This window comes from Lissotriton vulgaris, chromosome 4_1 (genome assembly GCF_964263255.1).
Source record: "Lissotriton vulgaris chromosome 4_1, aLisVul1.2, whole genome shotgun sequence".
Classification (NCBI taxonomy): Eukaryota; Metazoa; Chordata; class Amphibia; order Caudata; family Salamandridae; genus Lissotriton; species Lissotriton vulgaris.
This window is the reverse complement of record NC_141691.1, coordinates 352,264,318-352,291,714: the sequence shown is the minus strand read 5'-3', so window position 1 is coordinate 352,291,714 and position 27,397 is coordinate 352,264,318. Positions and strand designations below refer to the sequence as shown.

The 27,397-nt window shown below is 41.4% G+C and overlaps 1 protein-coding gene across 1 annotated transcript in view; it reads right to left on the bottom strand.

Annotated features, from left to right (window-relative positions):
• Positions 1–27,397, bottom strand: part of LOC147718741 (sodium- and chloride-dependent neutral and basic amino acid transporter B(0+)-like) — a 255,411-nt gene that overhangs the window by 90,519 nt on the left and 137,495 nt on the right. The window contains exons 9-10 of the mRNA XM_086918728.1: positions 26,598–26,723; positions 13,593–13,711 (exon numbers count right to left, since the gene is read on the bottom strand). Of these exons, the coding sequence (XP_086774854.1) occupies positions 13,593–13,711; positions 26,598–26,723 (245 nt within the window). The remainder of the gene's footprint in view (positions 1–13,592; positions 13,712–26,597; positions 26,724–27,397) is intronic.

Genomic DNA, 27,397 nt, shown 5'->3' with positions numbered 1-27,397 from the left:
TGACACTGCCCAGTGTGAATTGCTCCCTGTAGATTACGCCAGTCACCATGACATAACGGCCATAGTCTTCGGTCCACACCCTATGGGGCTGGAAGGGGCCGCCTCGCTGGACCAAGATGCCAGCACCTCCTGAACCCCATGTGAATCCTGTGTGAAATACATATGTGTAGCCATTTCGAGCTAAGCAGAGAATCTTGTACATGTATTTATTTATTTATTTTTCTTAGAGCCCACAAGGTAGGCTCCTGAAAAAGCAAGATATCCACACCCAGTCATTTTGTTTGGTGGAAAACAGCACAGCTTTTAATCTTATCTAGCACCCCTCTAGCATTCCATGTAAGGATTCGGAGATGACCTCGCGCACCTGTTGGTATAGTCAGTCATGGGTGTCAATGGCATATAGGAGCCGCCAGCGGATGTGTATCAGGTAAGGCATAAGCAACAAAATTGTAAGAAGACATAGGCTGCAAGAACTTTGTATTAACTGTTCACCACCCTCCTCTCACCCCCCCATACTTCAGTGAACACAAAGTATCTGTTGCACTTTGTGTCTCCACCGACCCCCAACGTGAGGCGCGGAGGAGGACAACACAAATGGATCCCAAATGCCCAACTCCCATAAAACATGGTCTCTAGAAAGGACCTTGGACTATGTCTCTCTAGAGTAGCAGTTATAATTTGGCACCCACATTAACCAACGCCTATAGCACATGCACAAAACCACAGCAGTATGTAGAAGAAGCACAATAGAAAAATGCATATGAACACATATAGGAAAGAAGACAACATGCTATTTCTACAAAGCCCGGACCTGCAAATAATATGTGGTTAATAATAGTACATGGATATTATACAATAACAGTCTCAAGTGACATATCCTTGCATATACAGGAGCATATATCAATGGTCAATGTCTATCTTCATTACATGAACGTCTCCAGGAGAAGCGCCATCTATTGCTGCATTTGGAGGTGGATTTTTTGGAGTGGTTGCGTCTGTCACTTTGAAATTAATCAGTCTACTCATGGTGGAGTATGAGGCTTTAACACAACTGATTTGTTCATCCATTGGAATGCTGCTCCTGCAATTTCAAAAATAATATACAGAAGTTGTAGACCACTCACAGGCAGGTAGGATATAGTAGCATATATGGGAACTTAAGGTTCCGTAGTTTTTGTTTTGCCACTAGGAAGGATTGGCGTTGTTGCTGGACCATATTGGTATGGTCCAGAAAAATCACTATGGAAACCGAATAAAACATGATTTCATTTTGGATACGAGCGTGTCGAAGTATAGCGTCCCTATATAGAGAATTAAGAATTCTCGCATTAACAGGTCTGGGTCGTGCTCCAGGTGGAGGCTTCTTTACCAAGGCTCTGTGGGCTGTCTATACCACAAAGCAAGACAAGAGGCTGTCCACTGGCACCACCAATCTGAGCCACTGTGTCAGAAATGCATCCATGGTAGCTCCTTCACTACCCTCTGTGAAGTCCACAAACCACAAGTTGTTCTGTCGAGTGTGGCCCTCCGCATCCTCAATGCGTATCACTAGTTCCTTGGTTGGTGCCATTGAAGTAGTGATCTTGTGCTGCAGGGACATCAATTAGTCTTGAACGCCTCAGACCCTAGTCTCTGCCTCTGTTACGCAATCCACCTCTTTCCGCTTGTCTTGACAAAGCAAAATAATATCGGAGCCTACTGCTCCAATATTAGCCTCCAATGCATCTCTTAATTGAGTTATGGCCGTGAGCAGTGCAGAGTTGTTGGGACACTATATCAGGGAACCTTGCACGATCAGCATTCCCCAGAGCTGGCGCTGGTATATTGGACCATAGTTCACTGTTTGGTGGTCGCAGGCTTTTCTTTGGAAATTGGAGAAGTGCTCACGCACTATGCCACAGCAGAATAATGCTTGGTACAGCAACTGAACAATCCGCTGGACTGTAGGCAAATTGTAAAGGTCATATAAGCAGGCAGCACGAGAGGCACCCCCAGAGCGCAACTAGAGCTACCACCCTGCAGCAAGCACTCCAGGCCCAGTCTGCTATGGCCATAAGCTGCACCAGGAGCTGGCCTGGCGGCCTTCACAACCAGGAGCCAACTGTGATGTCACACTCCTCTAACGGAGCACAGAGCCAGAGAGTCTACCCAGACTGACCCACTGCTAGGGGCCAATGCAGCGGCGGGGAAGAGGGAGCACTCACAAGAATAGGGGCCCATTGGCATCCACAGCCGCTGCAAGCGGCACACCAAACCAGTCAGGGGCAAGATGTAGCAGGGAGGGGGCCAACAGCCGAAGGCCCTGGGCCCGGCCAGCAGAGATCCTCCCAGAGTCCCCCACAACACTCTCCAAGAGAAGGGGGGGCAATGGCGCCCAGCCACAGAGCACACACAGTCCACTGAAGGGCCCAGCTGGCCACCTCCCCCGGGCAGCCACGAGACACAGAAGAATTGGGGATGCGCACCCGCAGCTCACACAGTGCCAGGGAGGCCCCTAAACATGGGCCAATACCAAATGGAGCGGAGGCCTGCTTCCCGGCCTAATCACCATGACCGCGTCCTGGGTCGACTCCAGCAGTCATGTGGCCTACATCAACCCCAGGCTGCGGTTTCATGATGAGCCGCTGCACGCTACACTCCTCACTCCTAATTAATAATTAAATTAAAGCATTAATAAATATTTAATTAATAATGAATTATGTAAATTTTGTAATTAGGAATTGTATTTACTTATAAGTTAGGTGTGGATTGTGCTTTTAGGGTTAATTAAGAAATAATGTATTGATAACTATTACTTTATTATTGATTACGTAATTGATAAATATGTTAATTGTGAACATATCACATTTTTTTAACTATATTTTAGGTGTGCTTTGTTTAGTTTGTAAAGGAATAGGGTTTTAATAAAGTAATCATACATTTTTAAAAATGTATTCATTTATATAAAAAATATATAATATATAATATGTTAATTGTGTTATACTTCGATTCTTTTTATTACATTTTAATTGTTGGCTGCTATGTTTGCAGAAATATAGTGTGATATTTTATTGATATTAATGAATTGTGTTCATTGATAATAATTATTAACATTTGTAATATTTATATTATTTTAAAAATAAAATTTACAATTAAGACATTTAATTTTTCTATTTATTATGTTTGTATTTTGCGATATTTTATAGAGTTGCGAAATATGTTAGAAGTGAAGTACTCTCTCTGTACTGTGCCAGTGAATGGACTATTGCATCCACTGGTAGGAAATAGTAAATTTAACCTCTACCGAGTCCATCACTGTCTGTTGCGCACACCACAGTGGGATCAGTAAATTTCAACACTCCTTTTACGCTTTCCCTACTGTTGCACTTACAGGCGTGGGAATAGTAATAGTAAATTTATCCCCTCTCGAGTCCAACGCTTTCCCTACTGTTGCATATAGTGGAGTGGGAATAGTACATTTTACCCCTCCCAAGCCCAATGCTTTCCCTACTGTTGCACCTACTGGAGTGGAAGTAGTAAATGTAACCACTCCTGAGTCCAATGCTTTCCTACTGTTGCACATACTGAAGTGGAAATATTAAATTTCCCTGCTCCTGTGTCCAACACTTTCCCTTCTGTTTCACTTACAGAAGTGGTAATAGTAAATGTAACCCCTCCGGAGTCCAACCCTTTCCCTACTATTTCACACAGTGGAGTGGGAATAGTGAAGTTTACCCCTCCTGAGTCCAACATTTTCCCTACTGCTGCACCTAGTGGAGTGGGAATAGTAAAATGTAACCTCTCAGGAGTCAACCACTTTCCCTACTGTTGCTAACATTGTAGTGGCAATAGTAAAATGTTATCCCTCTTGAGTCCAACGCTTTCTCTACTGTTGCACACACTGGAGTGGGAATAGTACATTTTACTCCTGCTGAGTTCAACACTTTCCCGACTGTTGCACTTACTGGGGTGGGAATAGTAAATTCAATCCCTCCTGGGTCCAATGCTTTTCCGACTGTTGCACATAGTGTAGTGGGAAAAGTATATTTATCATTCTTGGATTTAAATGGTATTTTTAGTGTTGTTTACATTTTTATTATTATTATATGTTTATGTATTTAATTTTATAGTTGTATATATAAATGTATGCAATTTCTAATATATTTTTAGTAGAACATATTTTGATATATTGTTTACTGTTTTATGTAGAATTAAATTAGAATTTTTTTACATTTTTGTAGTTTATGTTTTATATTTTTTAAACTATGTTTATATGTCTATGTAGATATCTATATATATATGCATGTGTTTGTGTATATATATATATATATATATATATATATATATATAGAGCTTACACAAAAAGAACTAGAAATTTTATCTTTGGGCTTGACTTTCTGTTCGTATGCAAACTTTGATTATGCACAAACCAGAATTGACTTCTTCCAATATATGCATAAATTGAAGCTACAAAAACACTTTTTTAACACGACCTATCAAGTCGCTAACATACAACCCAGCACTCAAGATGACCAAGGATTGAGTGTGGCTAACATGAGCGTACTTAAAGACATGATTGATTTGGAAACCAATAATGAGTATGATTTGGTATCATCGGGAATGGCAGCCACAATGGCAGATATAGACATCTACAAAACTGTAAGAACTAACTTCAAACCACGTTCAGTCTTTATGCCAACTATGCCTAAAGATGGCCTCAATCTCTTCACAGACTGTGTGATAAAAGATTTGAAAGATCTGTCTATGCGCAGCTCCAGTGATTTTTTCAAAAATTACCAAAACAAGGACTGTGTATATAATAAGCTAATGGAGAAAATCAAAGCTAGATCAGACATTGTGATTAGGTGGTCAGACAAAGGGGGAAACATTGTGCTCTGGCCTTTGGAAATGTACAACAAGGAGGCCATGTCACAACTACAAGACCAGGAGTGTTATGCCAGGATCACTCCTTCACACATTGTTGGGATACAGGAAAAATACACTAATGCACTGTACAAATGGAAAAGCACGGGACTCCTTAGCAAACAGGAGTTCGAATTTCTGAAAACAGATTATCCGGTGTCCCCACAGCTGTACCTTATCCCTAAGATACACAAGAATGAGAAAGTGCCGCCAGGAAGACCCATCATTTCAGCGATTGGAGGCCTTTTTGAAAACACTAGCACTTTCATTGACTATTTTCTACAACCCTTTGTTTCTAAACTTCCAGCTTACATTAAAGACACTGGAGATTTCCTGCGGAAAATCTACGATGTAAAATGGGAAACTGACTATGTATTCATGACTTTAGATGTGCAGTCGTTATACACAAGTATTAGACATCATGACGGGTTGCGAGCCGTCAATCATTTCCTGGGGCAGAGACCTATAACATTGTATATCCACACTAGAATGTTATTAGAAATGACAGAATGGTGTTTGTCCAACAATACTTTTCTCTTCAATAGACTCCACTACAAACAACTCCAAGGATCAGCTATGGGCACCTGTTTCTCTCCCAGCTATGCGAATCTTCACATGGGCTGGTGATAGGAACAGGTACTAGGAGTCAAACATGCTGCCACACTCACCAAAAATGTAGTCATGTACAAACGTTACATTGACGACATTTTTGTATTATGGCAAGGATCTAAGGAGGAGGCAGAATTATTTGCAGAACAACTTAATGACAATGCACTGAATCTTAAATTCACATGTACCACCAACACCACCTCCATACAATTCCTGGACCTAGAACTATACATTGAACACAACAAAATCCAAACGAGAACGTACCGCAAACCCACCGCAGGAAACTCAGTGCTACATGCACAAAGTTTTCACCCACACAACCTCAAGGAATCCATCCCATATGCGGAATGCCTACACATGACTAGAAATTGTAGTACTAAAACAGGGCTTACTGAGGCCAAAGAAAACCTGTTTTCCAGATTGGAAAAAAGAGGGTACAGCCACAAAACTTGTAAAAAGGCAGATACCAAATGCAGAACACTTAACAGAAAGGACCTTTTGTTTACCCAGAAACAAGTCCCTGTCACGCAATCACCCATAAAAGAACCTCCGAGACTTATCACAGGGTATAATGCCTACCACAACCAAGTTAGGAGAATACTCACGAAACACTGGCCGTTGGTAAGAAATGATCCTACCATCGGGGAAATGTGTGGAAATAGACCATCCATTGCATTCAGGAAGGCCAAATCCACGAGAAATCATCTAGTCTGCAATGCCCGAATTCTCAAAAAACCTGTTGATTGGCTGACAAACCAAAAGGGTTTCAAAAAATGTTCTAAATGCAAGGCATGTAGGCATGGAATAAATACTACCAAAGTAGAGGTACCTTTCAGACTGAAACCATACTATCTCCGAGATAAATACACCTGCAAAATGGACTATGCAGTATATGTTTTGGTCTGTATCTGTGGGAAGCGATACGTAGGGAGTACCATCCACCCAGTTCATGTTAGAGTTCTCCAACACCTCCGAGCAGTGACAAATGATAACCCGGCCTATCCAGTGGCCAGACACATCAACACGGTCCATGCAGGTGAAATTGAAACACTGTCATACTATGTCATCGATAGTGTCCCCAATAATATCAGAGGGGGTAACCGTCTCCTAACCCTAAGGAGATTAGAATCGAGGTGCATAATCCTCCTTAACTCTAAAATACCCAATGGCCTTAACGCCGATGAGGCACTCAGTGTACACCTGTAAGTCACAGCTAGGTCCAGCACAGAAATGCCTAACCTTAACCTATGGGTTTCCTCCTTTCCCTTCCAAGAAACATCTTCTGTTCATCTTTTAAAATTCACGTCACGTTGTACATAAGAGCACTATCACCTACCCTAGACTCTATGTATTTTATAGGGGTATTTCAGCTTGTAGTAATATGCATGTCGTCAAAATTTCAGCATTTAAGCTTTGATTTGTCCTCTACTGTTCATGTGGTATATGGTATGATCATCACGGAAGTTTGGTGGGTAGTGCAATATGTTTATATATGTTTATATATGCATCTACAGTGGTTGGTTTGTACATATAATGTGTGTGTGCACACACTACATTTAAGTTAGTACAGGCTTATTTGTGATGAATTGTTAACAAATTACTTTCCACTGGGAGAAGAAGTGTCTTAGGCACATGCGGTAGTTTTAAGAAATTGCCGAAAACCATGACCGTGCAATACACACAATCGGGGATTCAGATTGCATGCAATTAATACCCGGGTCCCCTGGATGAATAGTTTGGGATCGCGATTTACGTGACCCAATGTTCACACAAAGCCACCATCCTTTACCGATACGAACCACACGGTCACTCCATTAAGCATTAACTTCCCTCACATAGCGTACAACAGGCCACGAATGCTCTGTTTTCAGCGAGTTAATTCAGCATTAACCTCACGAGTCACACTAACTCGGTTTATTTAAATGGGGTTATTTCACCGCCACGGACAAACCATACATGCTCCGTCTTAATGTGCATGCCGAATTAATGAACGGGATGTGTCATTCAAACACGATTACTTACTCGGCACAAGACACCGCTGTAGTTTTGTAGTACCGTGCTGCACTGGCCAAGCGCGCTGTCAAGAATGAAGGAATCACTCGGCTGTTGCTTCAGTGAGGTTTCTATAGTTACGAGTCAACGCGAAAGGGATGATGACGTTACACAGGAATGTGCATGCTTTAGGAACTTTTCTATGTCTGACAAAACCGAGCGCTGCCAATGTAACCAAGGCAACAAGGCAACAGAAATGTAAAACAAGCTGTACCCTGTCATGAAATAAGAGTCAAACACACATGATGTAATGGAGTGTCACAAGGGTATAAATTAAACCACAAACTGCAGAGATGTTGTGAACAAGGCGGGTGCTTACCGCCGAAACGCGTCAAGCAGCCAATAAGTGATTAAAACTTATTTGGAATTCAAAATTTCACGGAGTCAGTGCCTTTCTTGTATGGTGAAGTTTGGAGTGTTCCTGATATATATATATATATATATATATCTATAGCGCAGTCCTGCCACCCCTCCTGCACAGAGGGTGTTCCTAGAAGGCACGGACCACAAAAACGCCTCCACAAAACATATATATATATGTAGTTGTAATGGTATTCTTAAAAATATTAGAACATTTAAATATAGATGATCATTTATATGTTTTAATTGTTTTATATTAAGTGTGTGTATATAAACATACACACTGATCTATATGTGTGTGTCTGGTTGTTTAAAAGATTGTATTATATTAATTTCATATGTTAAAATATTTTATATTTACTGTTTTTACTATATATATATATATATATATATACATATTTTTTTTTAAACAATATTATTTCATATATTGTTTCAATATTAGTGAACATCAACCGTTTTTTTCAATATATTTGTACTTACCATTATATGTATGGAAAAACTATATTTTTGCGATCAATATTTTGACACAATTTATCTGCATCAAGATATTTTGGTCTCATTATTCTGTCAGAGTACCAAATGGAGCACTCATCAGGTGTTGTTGCTGTTCAGCCTTTTTCACCTTGCCCACCTGGCAAAAATGTAATTCTTCTAGTATTCACCAATGTTACTGGCTCTGTCAGTGGCGTCACTAGGGGGGTGGGTGGCGGGGGGGGGGGGGGTAGCGCAACGTGTGGTGTTCGCATCACCGCACTTAAATGCATTGTCACGCATTTTAGCCACTGACCGGGCACTCTGCCTGACAGCGCCCCTGACACCCAGCTGTGTGTGCCGGGCTGCAGCTTCACTTGCCAGGCTCTGCGTAGTATTGTAACCAAACAAGAAGAGCAGACCAGGTCAGGAGAATAGTGTGTAGCTGTACTAGCCAGGGTGCAATAAAAGGATGTGTGCAAAGACACATGATGGTGAAGATCACTGACTATATGAATCCCATCAGACCACCTTCGCGGTGGAGTTTGCGTCATGTGGGATATTTGTTGATCATTCCAAGACGCAACCGACCTATGTAGTGTCGATGCAGAGATGGATGTCAGGAAGATAGTCGTGATAATCATCATAAAGTGATATTTGACTAAAGTGCAGTGCCTAGAGGAAAGTAGTGAGATAAAATCAACTGCGTAGTATTGTGCATAAAACGACCTTACATGCCTCATTAGTGGCTCAACAGTAAATGGTCATTCAGCACGGGCACGGCCACACTTCGCAGGTCACTCTAACGGCTGACCCCCAGGATCCCAAGTTATTTGTCGATGTCGCACGTCACACCTCATTTCCGCTCATGGGGCCTTATTTATGAAGGCCTTGCGTCTGTTTTGCGCCACCGGTGCGTCACTTTTTGTGGTGTAAAAAATGCGCCTTGTTGCGCCATATTTAAAAAGTGACGCATCTAGGTAGATGCGTCACTTTTTAAACCCCCTGCGCCACATTATACCTGCGTCAGGAATAATGTAAGCCTCGTAATAGTGACGCAGTGAAATCTATGAGATTTCACTGCGTCACTTTTGGGACGCTGTTGCGTCAAAGTCTTGCGCCTGCCTAACAGCAGGCGTGAGACTGACGCAAGCCCTTTCAAATGGGGCTTTCCCCATGTGAAAGGACGCATTGCTGGAGTTGCGTCACTTTTGTGACACACTCCAGCAATGCGTCACTTTTGCGCTTTCAGATACGTCAGAAATACTGACGTATCTGTAACTCCTTGCGACATAATGCGTCATACATTAAATATGACGCATCATTGGTGTCGCAAGGAGTGCGCAGTGAAAAGTGAAAAGGACACAGCAGCGAACACCTCATTTAATGTCATTTCAGAGACTAGGGCCGATGCAAACATATTTAAGATTATGAGAAGGAGTACAAGTCAACATACTTAAGTATTCTATTATTTTACATTCTTATAGACTCCTTAATGAATTGGCCACAAAACATTCAGCTCCCTATTAGAAAATGCATAAGGAAGTCACTTTACTTTCTTGGGGGCATATTTACAATAAGTGGTGCATCCCTGCATATCAGCAGGGATGCGCCACTTATTGTGCGCCATGCCTACGCTAACATGGTTGTGCTGCATTTACAATGCGGCGCACCTTGAGGCAAAAACGGCACAGATGCATCACGCATCTGTGCCGTAAAAGTGTTGCATTGCTGGAGTTGCGTCAAAAGCACGACGCAGCTCCAGCAATGCTCCGGGGCCCTATTCTTCCAATTCTGCGTCAATCCTTACGCCTGCTTCAAGCAGGCGCAGGGTTTTGATGCAGCATGGTACCCAAAATGACTGGGGTGAAATTTTGTAGATTTCTCTCAGCCACTTTCAGGAGGAGTTCCTGCGCCGGAACGCCCCCCCCCCCCCCCCCCGCTGCGCAGGAACGCCTCCTTCTGGCACAGAGCTTTACAACGTGACGCATCTCCCAGATGTGCACGTTGTAAATACCCCGCACCACGGTGCATCTTTTGCTCCGCCGCTGCGTCACAAAAGTGACGCAACGGCGGCGCAAAAGCGGCACAAGGGGCTTGTAAATATGCCCCTAAGTGTTTGCGCCTGTGCTGTGCTCAGCCTGGGAGCCCGCCTTCTGATTTATGAGAGCAATAAAGCTCCAAACTCTCTCACACTGGGGGACTCGGAGGAGGTCCATGGGGTAAGTCGTGAGGGGGTGACACCATGAGTTACCGCACTAGGTGACACCAACCGTAGTGATGCCGCTGGGTTCTGTAAGCTTAGAAATTAAAATCAATAAAATACTTCGAAATTAAAAAGAAATGCTCAATAATTTACCAAGCATTTCTGTAAAAATGTGTGCAAATGGTGTTTCAGGAAGGGGAGCGGTGGCACTTTTTTGCGACTCACTGGGCCTAATTGTGATCGCTATCCGACCCTGATTAGCGTCGGCTACTGGGTTTCTCACTGTCATAATTTTAGACATGCACGCCATTGCAGGCCACTACGGGAGTGAAGATTCTTTTTCATTCGACTTTATTTCTATTAACTTAAGCTATTCAATACTACCATCTAGCGTCCATCCATATAATTGCGGCGGCTACCCTGTTGTATAAGCGACGTTTTTGGACTCGGTCACACTAGGCGTGGATCTGTTAGGAACAAGTGGACCCCATAAGAAGGTACTCAACTTTACTTTCAAATAATGATCTGTGGGGAGTACAGCATTTTCACCAAAGAGCAGGAAGTATAGGAGACAACTCAGATCCCCACCTCCATCTGCCACCTGAAGCGAGTCAGTTGGTGATTGTTTTAAAGGGGGTGGGTGCCACATTTAAAGAAGGACCATTATCAGGCATGGCACGAGTTGAGCAAAACGTGAGGCGCTGGAAGAGCCCCTGAACTGGAAGGTTTCAACACTTGCTGGATGGCGTTCGTGTGGTGAGACGTGTCTCTGGCCCGGAAGGTTGTGTGGTTGTTCACTTTCGCTCGGCATATTGTGCAGAAAGAACACGGAGGATCCTTTCATGCCAATGGAATTGTGGTGGTTCCTTTAGGCTTTTTTTATGGGCTTAATTATGGTGCTGACATGTGGGGCATTTAGCAGGGCAGTTTGTTGAGGGAAAGGCTACTGGGCATTTGAAGCGCAAAGATGGTGGCTACTGCGCCCCCGTTGCCCATCCACAACTGGTGTACCGCTCTGAACGCCCTGAGGCGTCGGGCCTGACAAACAGAGCCCATAAAGGAGGTTCAAGAAGTAAACAGAAAGGTGAACACTAATATTGATGGGGCATATTATCAAGAAACTGAGTTAAAATTATCGCCGCTTTAGCGGCAGAAAACTGCCACTAAAGCTGCGATAATGGGTTTGATAATATGCCCTTGAGAATTCCAATAGAAGCCCATGTTCACAGCAGAACATGGGGGCATATTATCAAGAAACGGAGTTAACATTATCGCCGCTTTAGCAGCAGAAAACTGCCGCTAAAGCGGCGATATTGAGCTTCATAATATGCCCTTGTGAATTCCGATAGAAGCCCATGTTCTGGTGTGAACATGGGCTTCTCCACGGCGTATTATCAAGCCCATCATCGCCATTTTAGCGGCAGTTTTCTACCGCTAAAGCTGCGATATTTGTAACGCCGTTCCTTGATAATATGCCCCGATGATAGTAGGGTGGAAAGTATGGAAATTAAAGAAGATGGTGTACTACAGCGCTGGGATGCCTAAGGGTAGCCATGCGCTGTATAAGTGCAGTATAAAGCCCCTTTTGTAAATAAAACATTTGTTTTCGACTCGCATAATGGTTCTACACAGAAAAAAGCCATTGTGCGATCGCAAACCCTGTTACTTTACAATGGGTTTGTGACTTTGCACAGGGATTAAACAGAAAACAATTCACCTGTATCACTTTTGTTATATACACGGAGTCCTGCCTCGACGGCAAATGCTCATTTACAGACCTATACTCGTTTTCATTATGAAGCAGCAGTTTCTTTGTTGACATTATGTTATGTAGTTTTGTAAAGCACCATCCGCTACTCAATCAGGGTGTCCTGGCACTGAGAGAGGGTGAATCCTGAAAAACAGCAGTAGGAAAAAGCGTGCCCTCAAACCTGTTGTGCCAAATGCTGGGGAAACTTTCCTGGAAATGACAGGTCAAGTGTATGGCACAGGCTGGAGAGTGAAAGTAGAGTTCCTTTTTGAGAGAGGTAGGATCTTACTGATATTAATATTTTTAGGCAAAGCATAGAGTTTTAAAACAGCCTTTTTTTCTGAATAGGAACCTAGTGGACATTTGTGAGATGTTCCATTATTGAGGACTGAGGAGGAAGACTTTCTGTAAGTGTATCAATTTTCAAGGATTTCACTGGCTGTTACATACATAACCTCCTGTTTTTTCAGTAAGTGTATCAATTTTCAAGCATGACTCTGGTTGCTACATACATAAACTTCAGTTTTTTCTCTTCTAAATGCAGCCCACCACATCATCATTAGTCTTTTCAGTTCATGGGGGTGCTGCAAAAACAAGTCTGGCAAACATGATTCCCAAAGAGTTGGTTTTAGGAAACAGCACACATTTTAGTAGATCCAGTGTCACAAGGACTGTGGAAGATTTAGCAAGAATAAATCATAAAATAAAATACATGATAGTGCAAACCTTGGTTAAAAAGTACAGTCAGAATTTATATTTAATTACCTAAAACACCAGCCTTCCAAGCCACATTCAAAAGTCATAGCATTCGGTTACTGTTTAAATGTGTGCAACCTTTAAAATTGTGCATTTAGCTTCAATTATCCAATGAAAGTTGGCTTTGAAAGTTCAGTAAATAGTTTTGACTTTGGACAGTAGTGGCACACATTTGGGGGCATATTAGCAAGAACGGCGTTAAAATTATCGGCAGATTAGCGGCAGAAAACAGCCGCTAAAGCGGCGATAATGGGCTTGATAATATGTCCTGGAGAATTTCAATACAAGCCCATGTTGACAACAGAACATGGGCTTCTATGGGAATTTACAAGGGCATATTATCAAGCCCATTGTCGCAGCTTTAGCGGCAGTTTCCTGCCGCTAAACCGGTGATCATTTTTAACTCTGTTCTTGATATATGCTCCTTAGTTTTATACTAAGATATATAATATATATACAAATGTAAATGGATAGAGAAAACCATACCTGTGTGCAACAGGGAAGACCAAGTAAAAATAAAACGACGCAGATGCCGGCCGTGATGGGGATTCTCATTTTCTTCATCACGTGTGGGTAGGCGTCTTGTATGGCTGTTGTTATTGTTTCTGTAGGTTGAACATTCATAAATTAAACCAAGGAAAGCGTGAAATGGTGCCATATACATGCAGTGCCGTGATAGATGCCAACATGCCCAAGTTCTCGCCTTTTTTAGGTGTTGTTATCGGTAGCTTTCGCTATACTGCGAGAGCTGGTCATCAACACATCAAAAATATGAAAATCAAAGCATATATGGTGAGAGTGTGGTTTGGTCCAACCCTCTTCAGCCATTGTCTTTAATGTGTTTTGCGAGGTTTGACTTTGCTTGGTTAGACTGTGTTTCAAGGCCGACATTTTGAGGATGGATACAGTGTCCTTTTTGTGATTGCTTTAGATTTGATGGCATTAAGCTGTCGGTCTGTCAAGTTGCAGATACAACATGGCAGGCATGTAACTTGAATTGATGCCCAGTTATTGTTTTTGCTGTATTTAAATTCCAGGTGCAACAACATTCTATTTGCTGATAAATTAGTTTGCTGCTTGCTTTTAGATGCATAAGCCTGTCCTAAAATGAAAGAAATACTGCTATTCACTAGTCGGCCTCTCGCTTTCCTTTATTTCATTTTGATGTCCTCGTGGATTCACAATATTTGATCAAAATGAAACGGTGTGCTGCGCACGTAAAGAGTAATGGAAATACCGGCCCTTTGCCAAAAGTATCTGCAATGGAATACTTTGTTGTACAGTTCACAAAGCAAAGTCATCTTTTGCCTCAATTTAGTAACGCACTTCTTCTGAGAGCACAGCGTAACTCTACTTCTGCAATCTGTCCAGTAGAGGGCCCTTTATTAAATGTTGATGAAGATGATTATTAGCAGTATTATTACTGAATAGCACCTACCTGCAATTCTATGAATAAACATAGGGGCATATTATCAAGGGGGTTTATCTCCGCTTTTTTGGCTTTAAAAGCCAAGAAAGCGGAGATAAAATGATCTCCCTATTACCTAGCTGTTGCTAACACCAGTTAGCGACAGCTAGTAGGAGATAGCAACCATCTTGGGCCCCGCTTTGCATGTCAGTGATATTTATCACTAATGACATGCAAAGTGGCCGTGCGAAGATGTTAGTCGCTAACATCGCTATCTCCTATTACCAACTTTTGGAGATATTCGTGCTAAGCGCGAATATCTCCAAAAGCTAACACCTGCCCCTGAGCAGTTCGTAGCCATGTTATCCAATGGTAGTTGGATAACATGGCTAAGAGCATTAGCTCGGTAATGCATGAATATCGCTGACTTTGCAGCGATATTCATGCATTTCGGACGATTTTTATCGCTTAGGAGATAAACCTTGATAATAGCAAGGTTCCTATGCGATAAAAATCGCCGCAGCTCGGCGATAAAAAAATCGCCGCTAAACCAACATAGCGATAATTATCGCTAGTTGTTGGTAATATGCCCCATTATTTTTATCCACCTACATGATTACGCTTTTTAGATTTCCTACTTTTCATTCATGCAGCAACTATAAACATTTGACAAAATCAGATCTAATAAGATCTAATAAGCCACTCACCTATTAGGAAAAAGTGCGGTTTATTAATAATAGCACGTGTCTGGCTTTTCATTAGCAATGCTTAGAAGAAAGATGTCAAACCTGCCATGTGTAGCATTCAATACCATATACCTATTTATTGATTTAGGTGATTTCTAAAGCACTGTATGCCAAGGCCCATTTCAAAGGGATGATAAGGGAGGAGACTTGAGAGGGTGGAGAAAAGCAGGGAACCACAGCCACAGGAAGAAAGCAGTGTCAAAAGGGCCGGATTCAATGTGCAGTCTAGACGGGACATCACAGAACCAGAAAGGGAGGAGAAAGGTATTTCCAATCGGAGGAGGAGTCCAGAACCCAAGAAAGAACAGGGAGGGGAAAACCAGTTCGAGAGAGATCTAGAGCGTTGAAGGAGGATCCAAACAGATCTTAGAGGAGGTTCTCAGGTAAGGCTTAGTGGTATAGCATAGTTATCAGTTCCTTCCTGAATATGAAGTGGTTGTGATAATGCCACAGGGCAGAATGTGCCATGATAAAGATCTACAAAAATTCAGCCTTCCTGATGGATACTTCTAACCGCTGAATCCTCACCTATAGAGCATCCCCAGGAATCAGACTGGATCTGTAAGATTTAAAACAGCATTGCTTCTATATTCCCATCGGTGGGCTCCAAGTTGACTTCCTCACACTCCTGAAAATTCTTCTTTTTCCAGTGTACAGGGGAAGAACTTTACCTCCTAACACTGCAGGGTATCAATACGTGTCTGTCAGAGACCCCCAGAAGGTTTGCCTCTGGGTCCTGTGAGGAGTGTGGTCTTATAAACCCAAGGGCAATCTGTGAATTGACATTGTGTGTTACCAAACACCCAAAAATGTCCTGGAATGCCCGGAGTCGGCATTCCAGGACATTTTTGGGTGTTTTGGTCAAAGTTGAGGGTGCTGACTAGAGATCTGCACACTGGTGTCTCTGATTTTTGTTGGACTTCTCATTTGAGGGCACAAACACAGTCATGAAAAAATCAGCGATTATAAGCGGCTCAATCCTCACTTTCGCGGTGAACAGGAAGTCAATGTAGAGCTGTATTTTGCCACATACCAGTATGCGAGAGCAATGATTTTTTTTAAATCTTCTGGATTCAGTCTAGCACCTGGGGATATTCTAAGGGTGAGGTGGAAGCGTGCAATCCTTGTCAATGCCTTCTCTTAGGAAGAAAAAATATTTTTTTGTGATCAAAGACTAAAGTCAGGGTTTTTGCTATGCACCGAGATTATCCCCCAACTATTCTCTCCATTTGAATCCAAACTGACTCAGGTTACAGAGCATTAGAACTTCAGTTTTGGATTTTATAAGCAGAAATTACTTAATGTTATCAATTCTTTAATAGAAATGGGACATGAAGTGTTGTCAGTGCTGAGATTGTTTTTTCGGAGACTGACCAGGACTTGAGTGGCATCTGTAAGCATACCTCTGTATGGAATTCGAAGTTTCTCCATATCTGAAAAGGGATGGAGATATGCATTGAATAGCCAGGTCTGAAGTGGACTTCCTCAAATATATCTGTTTAGTAGGATTGCAAGGAAATAATGTAATCCAGGAAGGTTATGTGACCTTCATTCCCCTGAAATTTTAGATTGCCTGGACAAGAATATAGTGGTCTACTGTGTTAAAACAACAGACAAGTCCAATATTATCAGAATTTCTGTTTTGTTTCTTGCCTAATAATCTGAGAATTTCTTCTATTATACCTACCCAGCAAAATCTATAATGCTTTACCTCCCATACTATCCTACCACATCTACCTATGACATCTACTATCAGATCTACTATACCAATAGAGCTTACCCACTATACCTACTTATCCACTGTACCTGCTTTCTATAACTAACTTTCCATACCGCCTACTATAATTCCATATCTACTGTAACTGTATCTTACCTACTTACCATACCTAGTTTAACAGATAAAGGGGCATATTGTCAAGAAACAGCGTTAAAATTATCGCCGCTTTAGCGGCAGCAAATTGCCGCTAAAGCGCCGATAATGGGCTTGATAATATGCCCTTGTGAATTCCCATAGAAGCCCATGTTCTGGTGATCAAATGGACTGTCCTCAAGAATTGGAGGATCTTGAATTCAAATGGTTTGAGTGAGGAAAAGCCACTATTCTAATAGTGGCAGTGGCAGTTCAAACTCAGGGAGACTTTACTCCCGTTTTGATAGCTCTGGGAGATATGTTTGACTGACGTGTTGAGCCCAATTTGTTCTGTGACAGAGCGGGAGAGCAGCGCCTCCAGGGACAGGAGGGTGAGTCCGCGTTTGCTTTTATTTGAAGTAATTTTGTGGGTGTGGCGTGCAGTGTAACCACCTGCTAATCTTTTAATTTATATGTGGAATGGGATCAAATTCCTTAACCGCCCATGCTGACTCCGCCTTGCGCGGGCGGAGTCATGACGGAACGGTTCCATCATCAGCACAGCTCAGCCGATGCTGATGACGGAACCGTTCTGTCATCAGCATCAGTGGGGTTAATTAAAATGCTTCCCTCTTTCCTTTTCTATGTTTATGGTGAGAAGGGGATCGGACTACAAGCGTTGCGACTCCTACGCATATGCGCCCCACGTGACATCGGTGGGCGTGGTGCCTGCCGCTTTGTACATGTAACTGCAGGGGGGTACCATAGGTACCCCCCACGTGCACCCCCCACCCCCGACACTGGCGAAACAAATCTCCACATGCTTTTCCATGGTGGAAAATCCACAGCGGAAAAGCATGTTTGCACGCACATGCTAATTTGGCTGGCGGTGTCTTGCAGACATTGCCACCAAATTGCGGTCAACACCCCACCGATCAGTGGCGGACGGACCTGACGTCCGCCGCTGATCCCACTGCCATCATGATCTGGCGGGAGATGTTTTCAGGGTCCGCGGCGGTGAACCCGCATCCCCAGGGCCGGCGGTGGCTTCCACCGGCCCGGAGGATGCGGATTCACTGCAATCATAATCGACCCCCATATCTTGTTCAGCCTCGTATCCGAACCTCACGTAATGGAGGTCGCGCCTTCTCATACCTGGCCCCCTCACTAAGGAAAACACTACACAAACACATTTCCTCCACAACTGACCACAAATGTTTCCGCAAGAAACTCAAAACTTGGCTTTTTCCTTAGCAGCCTCTAGTCGTGGACTGCTGGCTTACCTACTGTCTTCGTTTGCTGCTAGCGCCATGAGACCTCACGGTGATTTGTGCGCTATATAAGAACGTTTGACATTTGACATTTGACAATTGTGTTTCACATTAAGAGTAAAATGCTTCTGAAGGTCTGCATTATTTGTAACACTGTGCCCTTAATACGTTTTCAAAAATAAATACTAGACTGAAACAAACCAAATATGTTCCTTCTTTTAACTTTCCAAAAATGACTATATGAAGCATTTTCATGAGGTGCTGCAACAGTCGCCAATTACCTGGGATTTTCCTAATTGTACTGTTGTTTACTACTAGTTTTCAAGGTAAATCAATGATGCACTCTTTAATTGGTATGCCACTTTAACCTCTTTGGGCACTTCACTTTATCTAGGTAGTGAGCGCAGGCTGTCAGCTTTACAGTAGGAGGTGGTAGAGTTTGCAAACTCAGATATGGCATAAGAGTAAATAACACTCAATTAATTCAGGGGTGTATTTACAGGAATTGTGGTGAAGGACAGTGGAACAAGTTAACCTGCTGTGCTGCCCTGCACCACAGGGAAAGGGCAGGGTACGCTATATTGTCCAATTTGGCACATCCCTGTCCTTTCCCCCTTGCTGGGGCAGTTTTGGCGGCCTAGCACCAACACAGGCAGGGCTGCCTGTGTTGTAGGCAGGATTGTTTTTGTGTAGGAAAGAGCACCTTTCCTTCCATCACAAAAATAATCCATAGATAGAGGAAAAACCCAGTGAAATAAACATATTTCTCCTCATTACGCCTCACCTGGTGAGGCGAATCTTTTTGATACATTACCAGGTTTGGTAAATCTGGGAATGCACCAAAAAGCTTTGGATTTACATGGGAACACACAACGCACCACCCCTGTAATGCCTCCCTTGCGCAGAGCAATGCAACTCAGCGGTTTGCGCTATGTTGCATTACTCCATATTTTAGAAGGCATTCAAAGCCACGCAAAGTGGCTTAGCGTGGCTTCATAAATATGACTTAGTAGTTTGTGCAAGCATGAGGCAAAGCACTCATATTTATGCCCCTCAGCATCTAATCAGTGATTTAACTTCAAAAATGAAATGTACTTTTTACAGGTAGGAACTAGAACAGTTAAAATTAGGATCTACAATGGTAACCAGAATGTGTCAGCAACTTGCAGAGTTTAGAAGACTAGAGATTTTGACATCTCATATGTGCTGAGCCCTAGATTTGTCTCATTGTTAACCCAATGGGTGAACTAATTTGGGATGAATCTGGGATCCTCGGAAATCATTGTGTCTATTGTGACGACTGTGCCTTGCAAGTTATTCAGGCTTGTGTAAGGGGTCTTGTTGAGGAACATTTGGTCCATGGCTGAACATTTAGCCCATTAGTTGCCAGCATACAAATCAAAACAGTTTAAAAATCCCAAGGTCTTAAAACTTGGGAAGACCGTTTACAAGTAAAACAACAAAGATCCCACTCAAAGGTATTAACTGTTATCATGTATGGTATTACTGAGTTCCACTTTCGAGGTCATTGGTGACAGCTGGTCAGGTGTTCAATGTCTGGGTAAGACATAGTTCTTGCTTTTGGAGTCTAGACATAAATCTAGGGCCCAACCATTTTCTATCTTGTTCATAGGGGTAGATGAAGTAGAATGACAGCATCTGCCATGGAGTCCACAATGTACATACAATTTAAGAGCCTATATCCTGAAATCTATCCATTGTGGTTGAACATTTACTGTGGTGGGTGCACCCACATGAGCACCTCGAGAGCCCACTGACAGCAATGGATTCACCAGTCACAACAAAAATACAATGTCTAATGAAATTATTTTGTGCTGAAGAGCATAGGAAAGCCACCAGAAAACAAGGGACCACATATAATGTTTATGTACATAACAAAATTCTGTTACACTATTATTTTAATGCTTTTAACTTTTTTTGATTTATTTTAACTAGAAAAGTATCAAACAAATATAGCCGTAAAAATAAGATATTTAAATGCCTTCTTCACATTTATTAGCTCAGATGCATCCTTAAAACAAATCAATTAAAAGACAGTAATAATTTGTCACACAATTTCAGTAAAATAACGAGGAATAAGTGTGCCGAGTCACTCTATTGCAGGGTCCCAAATTCTTTTGAGTTTACGCCGACGTGGATCGTTTTGATTATTTGATATTTCTAAACCACAAAGAGATATGAATGCCATCCACTTGGCTTTAAAATCCGGGGCTTCTTCTAGTAACCAGGCACGTGCAACACCTACCTTTGCAACAGTAATAGCAAAAAAGAAGATCCCTGACTTAAAATTGGGAATTCTGACAGAGTGACTTATTAGGATCAGAGAATATTCATCTTCATTAAATAATTGGATTGGGAGCGCGCGTCAGTCCAATAAGGCAAAGTAATAGGACACAAAGCATATATATATATATTCACAAAAAAAACCATAAGTTTCAGGGGTGTTATAATTAGCTGGACATTTCACTCGTACAAAACCATAGAAATTCCTCTGTTATAGTTAGTTCTGCTAACTATAACTCGCGCGCCCGCAATGCACTGCTGATGATGTCACATATTAAATCATTCATGACATGGTCAGTGACATCACTGATGACATCTCAAATGACATCACTGATGACATCACTGATGACATCATCCAGTGAATGTTGTTTAGTTTGTAATTTAAATATGTATTATATATATACCAATCTGTACTGAAGATTGAGTGGATATATAACTGTCTGGATGGAGGATTTAGTAGCTGGCTGACTGTCTGTTTAAGTGAGTAATTAAAAGTGTCTCACTTAATACATGGATTAGTAACTAAACTATGTGAATGTGTGCATCACCATCTCTGTTGTTGTATAACATGCTGCATCAGGTGGTCACTAACTACATGAGTGTGTATATTAATTATTGATTAGTTGGGTGAGTATTTTTATGGGACACTGAGGGGCAGATTTATGTTGTGATTGCGCCACGTTTGCGTCACGCAACTGTGGCGTAAACGTGGTGCATCCCTACGACCGATTTACAACGTGACGCAGCTAGGCAGATGCGTCACGTTGTAAAGCCCTGCGCCGCTTGTGGGCGTTCCGGTGCAGGGTGGGCGTTCCGGGGCAGGTGCGCCTCGCAAAAGTGGCTGAGTGAAATCTATAAGATTTCACTCGGTCACTTTTAGGCCAATGCTGCGTCAAAACCCTGCGCCTGCTTGAAGCAGGCGTAAGGCTTGACGCAGCCTTGGTCAGATAGGGCAACCCCGAGTCTTGCTGGAGCTGCGTCGCGCTTGCGACGCAACTCCAGCAATGCGTTACTTTTACGGCACAGATGCGTGACGCATCTGTGTCGTTTTTGCCCCATGGTGCGCCGCATTATAAATGCGGCGCACCATGGGTGGCGGAGCTGCAGCGCACGATAACTGGCGCATCCCTGGGGATGCGCCAGTTATCATAAATCTGCCCCATAGTTTGTGTGTGGTTGGATGGGGTGTGTGTAACTCTATGCATAGATGTGTGAATGGTTGATTGACTAGGTGAATAGGTTTACGAGTGCATGTGGAAACAGTTGTTTGGTTGACTGAGTGTATTTATTTGTGTGTTGGTGAGTGAACCTATGTTTTAGTTGTACATCTTCAACAATGTAAAAAAATAAAAGGCATTGTATGTAAAAGTTGGTTTATATAAATAAGTATATGTAAGAGTCAGTGATTGTGAGTAGTAACTCTGTGAATGAGTGTATAATTATAATGGTGATTTTTTAACATATTAACTATTAGTTACTATGTGTTTGAATAAATGAGGTGTTGTGTGTATAATTGTGTGAGTAAATGTAAGTGTGATTATTTTTTTTCATGCATGAGTAGGATGACTGCATAACTGACTAAGATGACTGCTGATGTGCCAATGTCTATATATGTGTATAAGTGCATTTGATAGTGTTCTATTAATTAGTGACTGCATGTATAAGTGATTCTGTTGAATGGGTAGTTGTGTGTGTAGGCTTAGGAATCAGTGAGTGGGTATGCAGTAACTGGTATTAGTGTGTCAATGGTTTCAAATATGGTACTCTGTATTTTACAGTGAGTGATGAAAGGTTATACTAGTGTATGATGAGGTGTATCAGATTGTCACATGGATGATGTCATCAGTGATGTCATTTGAGATGTCATCAGTGATGTCACTGACCATGTCATGAATGATGTAATATGTGACATCATCAGCGTGCGAGTTATGATTAGCAGAACTAACTATAACGGAGGAATTTCAAGGGTTTTTTACGAGTGAAATGTCCAGCTAATTATAACACCCCTGAAACCTATGGTTTCTTCTGTGAATTTCTGAGGTTTTTTAAATGCTGATTTCTAAATATAACGTCTCTGAAACCTATGGTTTTTTCAGTAAATTTAAAAGCTTTTTTAAAGGATAATTTTTAAGTGTAATAGTAGTTATACCTATTTTTTTGTACTCATTTTCTACAGTTTTTTAACTGTTTATTTATAAATATTTTATTCATTAAATAGCATTATATATTTTTCTGAAAATTGCAAAAAAAAATAAAAAATCCAGCTGAAATATTGTTTAATTTTTTTGTTGATTTTTTCTTTTAATATCTTATAATATTTTCTTTAAAAAAAAAGTATTTTTTTTTCTGAGTCCCACACCCAAAGCGTACACATCACAGTGGGTGTGCGGATTCTAGCCGCCATTTCAGAAAAGTCGTGAAGGATCCGTGTACGGTGTGCGACGGCTGCGTGTTTTTTCAGTTACATCATATACGTTTAATATTACGTGACATGCGTGATTGGTGTGCGACCAGTCCGCAACTCCTGCTCCCGCGCATTCGTGACACATGCGCGTTACGGTACGCATCGCTTGACTCCAGTGGCATGGAGAGCACGAGACCCACATCTGGGAGACTTATTTGTTATGAAGTTTCCTAATTTCCTCATTTACTACAGTCTCCTCAGTAGGAAATACTTTCTGTTTTTTTACTTTGGTTCCATCAAGAAGGCATTCAGATGTGTCACACATTTGCCATAAATTCTGAATGTTAGCACTCTAGTTGCCCATTAGATCACTGTAGTAAACCTACTGCTCACCAGGGAAGTCTGCTGCTGGTATTCAAAGTGCATGTTTCAGTCTACAATGTCAGATTTTTTAAAATAACATAGAAGAGGATTTGAGAAGTCAAAATGTGCTCTACTTTTTCTTTCTGTAGCACTGATCATAATTGCTATGGCAAAATGAACCACCTCATTTTGTTCCTTTGCAAATCAAATCTTTTACATTGTAGCACTTTATTCCAATCAAGATGGCTTCAGGTGTGCCATTCTTTTGTCATAAGTAAGACTGATAGGGCTCTAGTTGTTCTTTAGAACACTCTGGGGCATTCTATCCTTGGGCTATACTTGGGCTACATCTGGGTGATATTTGTGCTACATTTGGGCTCTTTTGTCTCTGGTGGCCATCTTGGGAGACTTATTTGTTATGAAGTTTCCTAATTTCTTCATTTACCGCAGTCTCCTCAGTAGGAAATACTTTCAGTTTTTTACTTTGGTTCTATCAAGAAGGCATTCAGATGTGTCACACATTTGCAATAAATTCAGAATGTTAGCACTCTAGTTGCTCATTAGATCTCTTTAGTAAAGCTACTGCTCACCAGGAAAGTCTGCTGCTGGTATTCAAAGTGCATGTTTCAGTCTGCATGTTAGAATTTTTTAATGAAATAGAAGAGGATTTGAGAAGTCAAAATGTGCCCTAACTTTTCTTTCTGCAGCACTAATCATAATTTATATGGCAAAATGAAGCCCCTCATTTTGTTCCTTTGCAAATAATTTTTTTTGAGTGTTACCACTTTATTCCAATAAGGATGGCTTCAGGTGTTCCATACTTTTGTCATAGGAAGACTGTTAGCTCTCTTGTTGTTCTTTAGAACACTCTGGGACATTCTGTCATTGGGCTATACTTGGGCTACATCTGGGTGATATTTGTGCTATATCTGGGCTCTTTTGTCTCTGGTGGCCATTTTGGGAGACTTATTTGTTATGAAGTTTCCTAATTCAGTCATTTACTACAGTCCCCTCAGTAGGAAATACTTTCAGTTGTTTTACTTTAGTTCCATCAAGAAGGCCTTCAGATGTTTCTCAAATTTGCCATGAATTCTGAATGTTAGCACTCTAGTTGCTCATTAGATCACTGTGGAAACGATACTGCTCACCAGGGAAGTCTGCTGCTGGTATTCAAAGTGCATGTTAGAATTTTTTTTATGAAATACAAGAGGATTTGAAAAGTCACTCAAAATGTGCCCTAATTTTTCTTTCACTTTATTCCAATGAAGATGGCTTCAGGTGTGCTGTACTTTTGCCATAAGTAAGGCTGTTAGCACTCTAGTTGCTCTTTAGAACACTCTGGGAAGCTGCAGTAGAACACAAAGGAATCAACTGATGGTCTCTGCCCTTGTTGGCTGTACATGTTTTACTGAGAATGTCAGACTTCATTCTCACATGACTGAGAATAATAATGTGAATTTACAGAAAATATGCTCTCAGTTTAGCTTATAGGTCACCTTCCAAACCTCTGTGGGAAAAGCATTAGAAAATAGTTTTCTCTCAAACATGATTCAAGATATACCAGCAGAAGGCTTTTTCACATGGTAGAATCACCTTAAAACACACTACAGTTCCTAAAACGAGTATGGTACCATCAACAAATGATTTATAATGTAACTAAAGTCTTAAAACCTTCTATTAACTGCAATGCTTTTTAATGAGGTGCTATCATGTATATTGGTGCCAAGATGGCTGCCAACACTTCTTGGATAAAGTGCTGACAGCCAATCAGACCTCACAATGAGCTGTGTCATTAGGTCCCACCCATATATATATATATTTACACCATTTAACAAAATGGCACGAGTCTCAATCAAGGACTACCTCTTTGCCACATTTGGTGTAATTCTGTTGAGCAGTTCGGGTTGTAGCTGCGACTAAAGGTTCCTATGGGAAATTGCATGGGGAAAATTTGTTTTGGGACCCCCCCTTTTTTCTTGGCCCCAAACTTTCAGGATAGGAACAGACCGGAGCGCCCCACGAGTTTTGAAAATTTCACGAAGATTTTCAACTGGCGCCAAAGTTATTGCAAATATAATGTTGCAGATTTCCTATGGAAAATAGGTCCTAACTATAACTACCTACTGGCGACCGCCAGTAGGTAATGGGTCATATCTGCTTCTGTACAGTGGCAACTAAAAACATTTGGAAGTTTCTCTAACGCCCCATTTGTGTAGTCTATATATGATGTGTAATATAAAATAATATAGGATTTTAAAATGATTGCTTTTGGCGCAAGCGACATTAGGAATAGATTGGGCTATCTGGTTATCTTGTGGAAGCCTAATTTTCCATAAAAACGTTTCTCCTTAAGGGACCGCATTATATATACTAGACAGTCGTAATCGATCACTTTTGTTCAAATCGTATTCAATATGATTTTCCAAAGTTTTAGGTGTTTCTAACACCAAAAAGTACCTGGCAAAAGGTTTATTTTAAGAGATCGAATTTGCAGTTTTACAATTGCCCACTCAGGCTGCAAGGGCAGGTCTGCAGATATGCTGGGCATTGTCAATTTAAAGGTGGTACACTAGTTGCTGCTGTCCACTAATGAAATTTAACTTACAGGCCCTGAGTACACTAGGTACTGTATACTAGTGACTTATTGGTAAATGTGACAGTTAGGATTTGTAATCAATTAGCATGTTTTTAGGGGTCAGATCAAATGCACTGGGTCCAAAATCCAAAAGCATCAGTACAAAAAACATAAGGGTGATCATGCAAAAAGAAGCATTTTCACACAAATATGTTATGTGGTAACCCTAAAGCTAATCTCAAATTTGCGAAATACTCTTTTAGCAGCTGTCTTTTATCAAAAATGCACTCTCTAGTAAATGTTAACATCAAAATTCTCTGCTACAGGCTTATAGGGGCCTGGCATCTATTTGCAATGCTTCATATTCTAAAGAGAATGTCTTGCCTGGTCACAATCATATATAGTCGGTTATCAAAGAGGCAGAAGCATTCACCGACGCACTTACCAAAAAAAGCTAAATGAGTATTCTTTTTTAACTGACATACATTCTTGAAACCTTTGATGCTATTCTTTAATTATGACCACTTCTTTAAATTTACTAATTACACCTCATCAGAAATATGTCACTTACCTATTGTAGCAAACTGGGAGTCAAGACCCAACGTGAAGAGCATAACGAAGAAAAGAATGGCCCAAAGAGTGGAAACTGGCAACTTGGTCAAAGCATCTGGATAAGCAACAAATGCTAATTCGAATCCTATTAAAGAAACAAGATGCAGCAAATCTTAATTATTTGCATATGTTTGTATATCTGCATAGTCCTTTTATTCTAAGCGAGTACCATAACAATATCTTGTGCCTTTGAATTGTTGTCAAAAGTAAAGACTGGATCCAATTCTGAGCTGTGCTGTCTGAAATTCCTGCCCACAAAACACAGAGCGGTGAGAGGCTGGCCACTCTCTGCCTATGTGCTATGCAATATTTAGTTTATACAAGGAAACAGTGGTTCCAGTGGAATAGTACTGTGGAATGCAATAGTATATGAAAAGCGCAATTGCGATACAAGGGTTATATGGATGTCAAAGAGAGAGAGCCAGAAACACCAAAGGCTACTTAACATAAAGGTCTGTATTAATCACAAAAATATATATAACAGTAAACATAAAGAAGTTTTGCAGTACAAAGTGACCAGAATGACGTATGAACCTAACAGTTGAGTGACATATAGGGACAATATTTACAAGGTTTCACAAGTTGTTTCTTAGAGAAAGTGACTGTTATTGGACTTTATCATACAGTAAATCCAGCAACTATACACAATGATAAGTGCTGCGTGATTGGTTCACTTTCATCAATCGTGTCAACGGCGTTTCGGCCCACTCAGAATGTGGGTCCCAACAGGACCTATGATAGTATGGACATCTAAAAAAG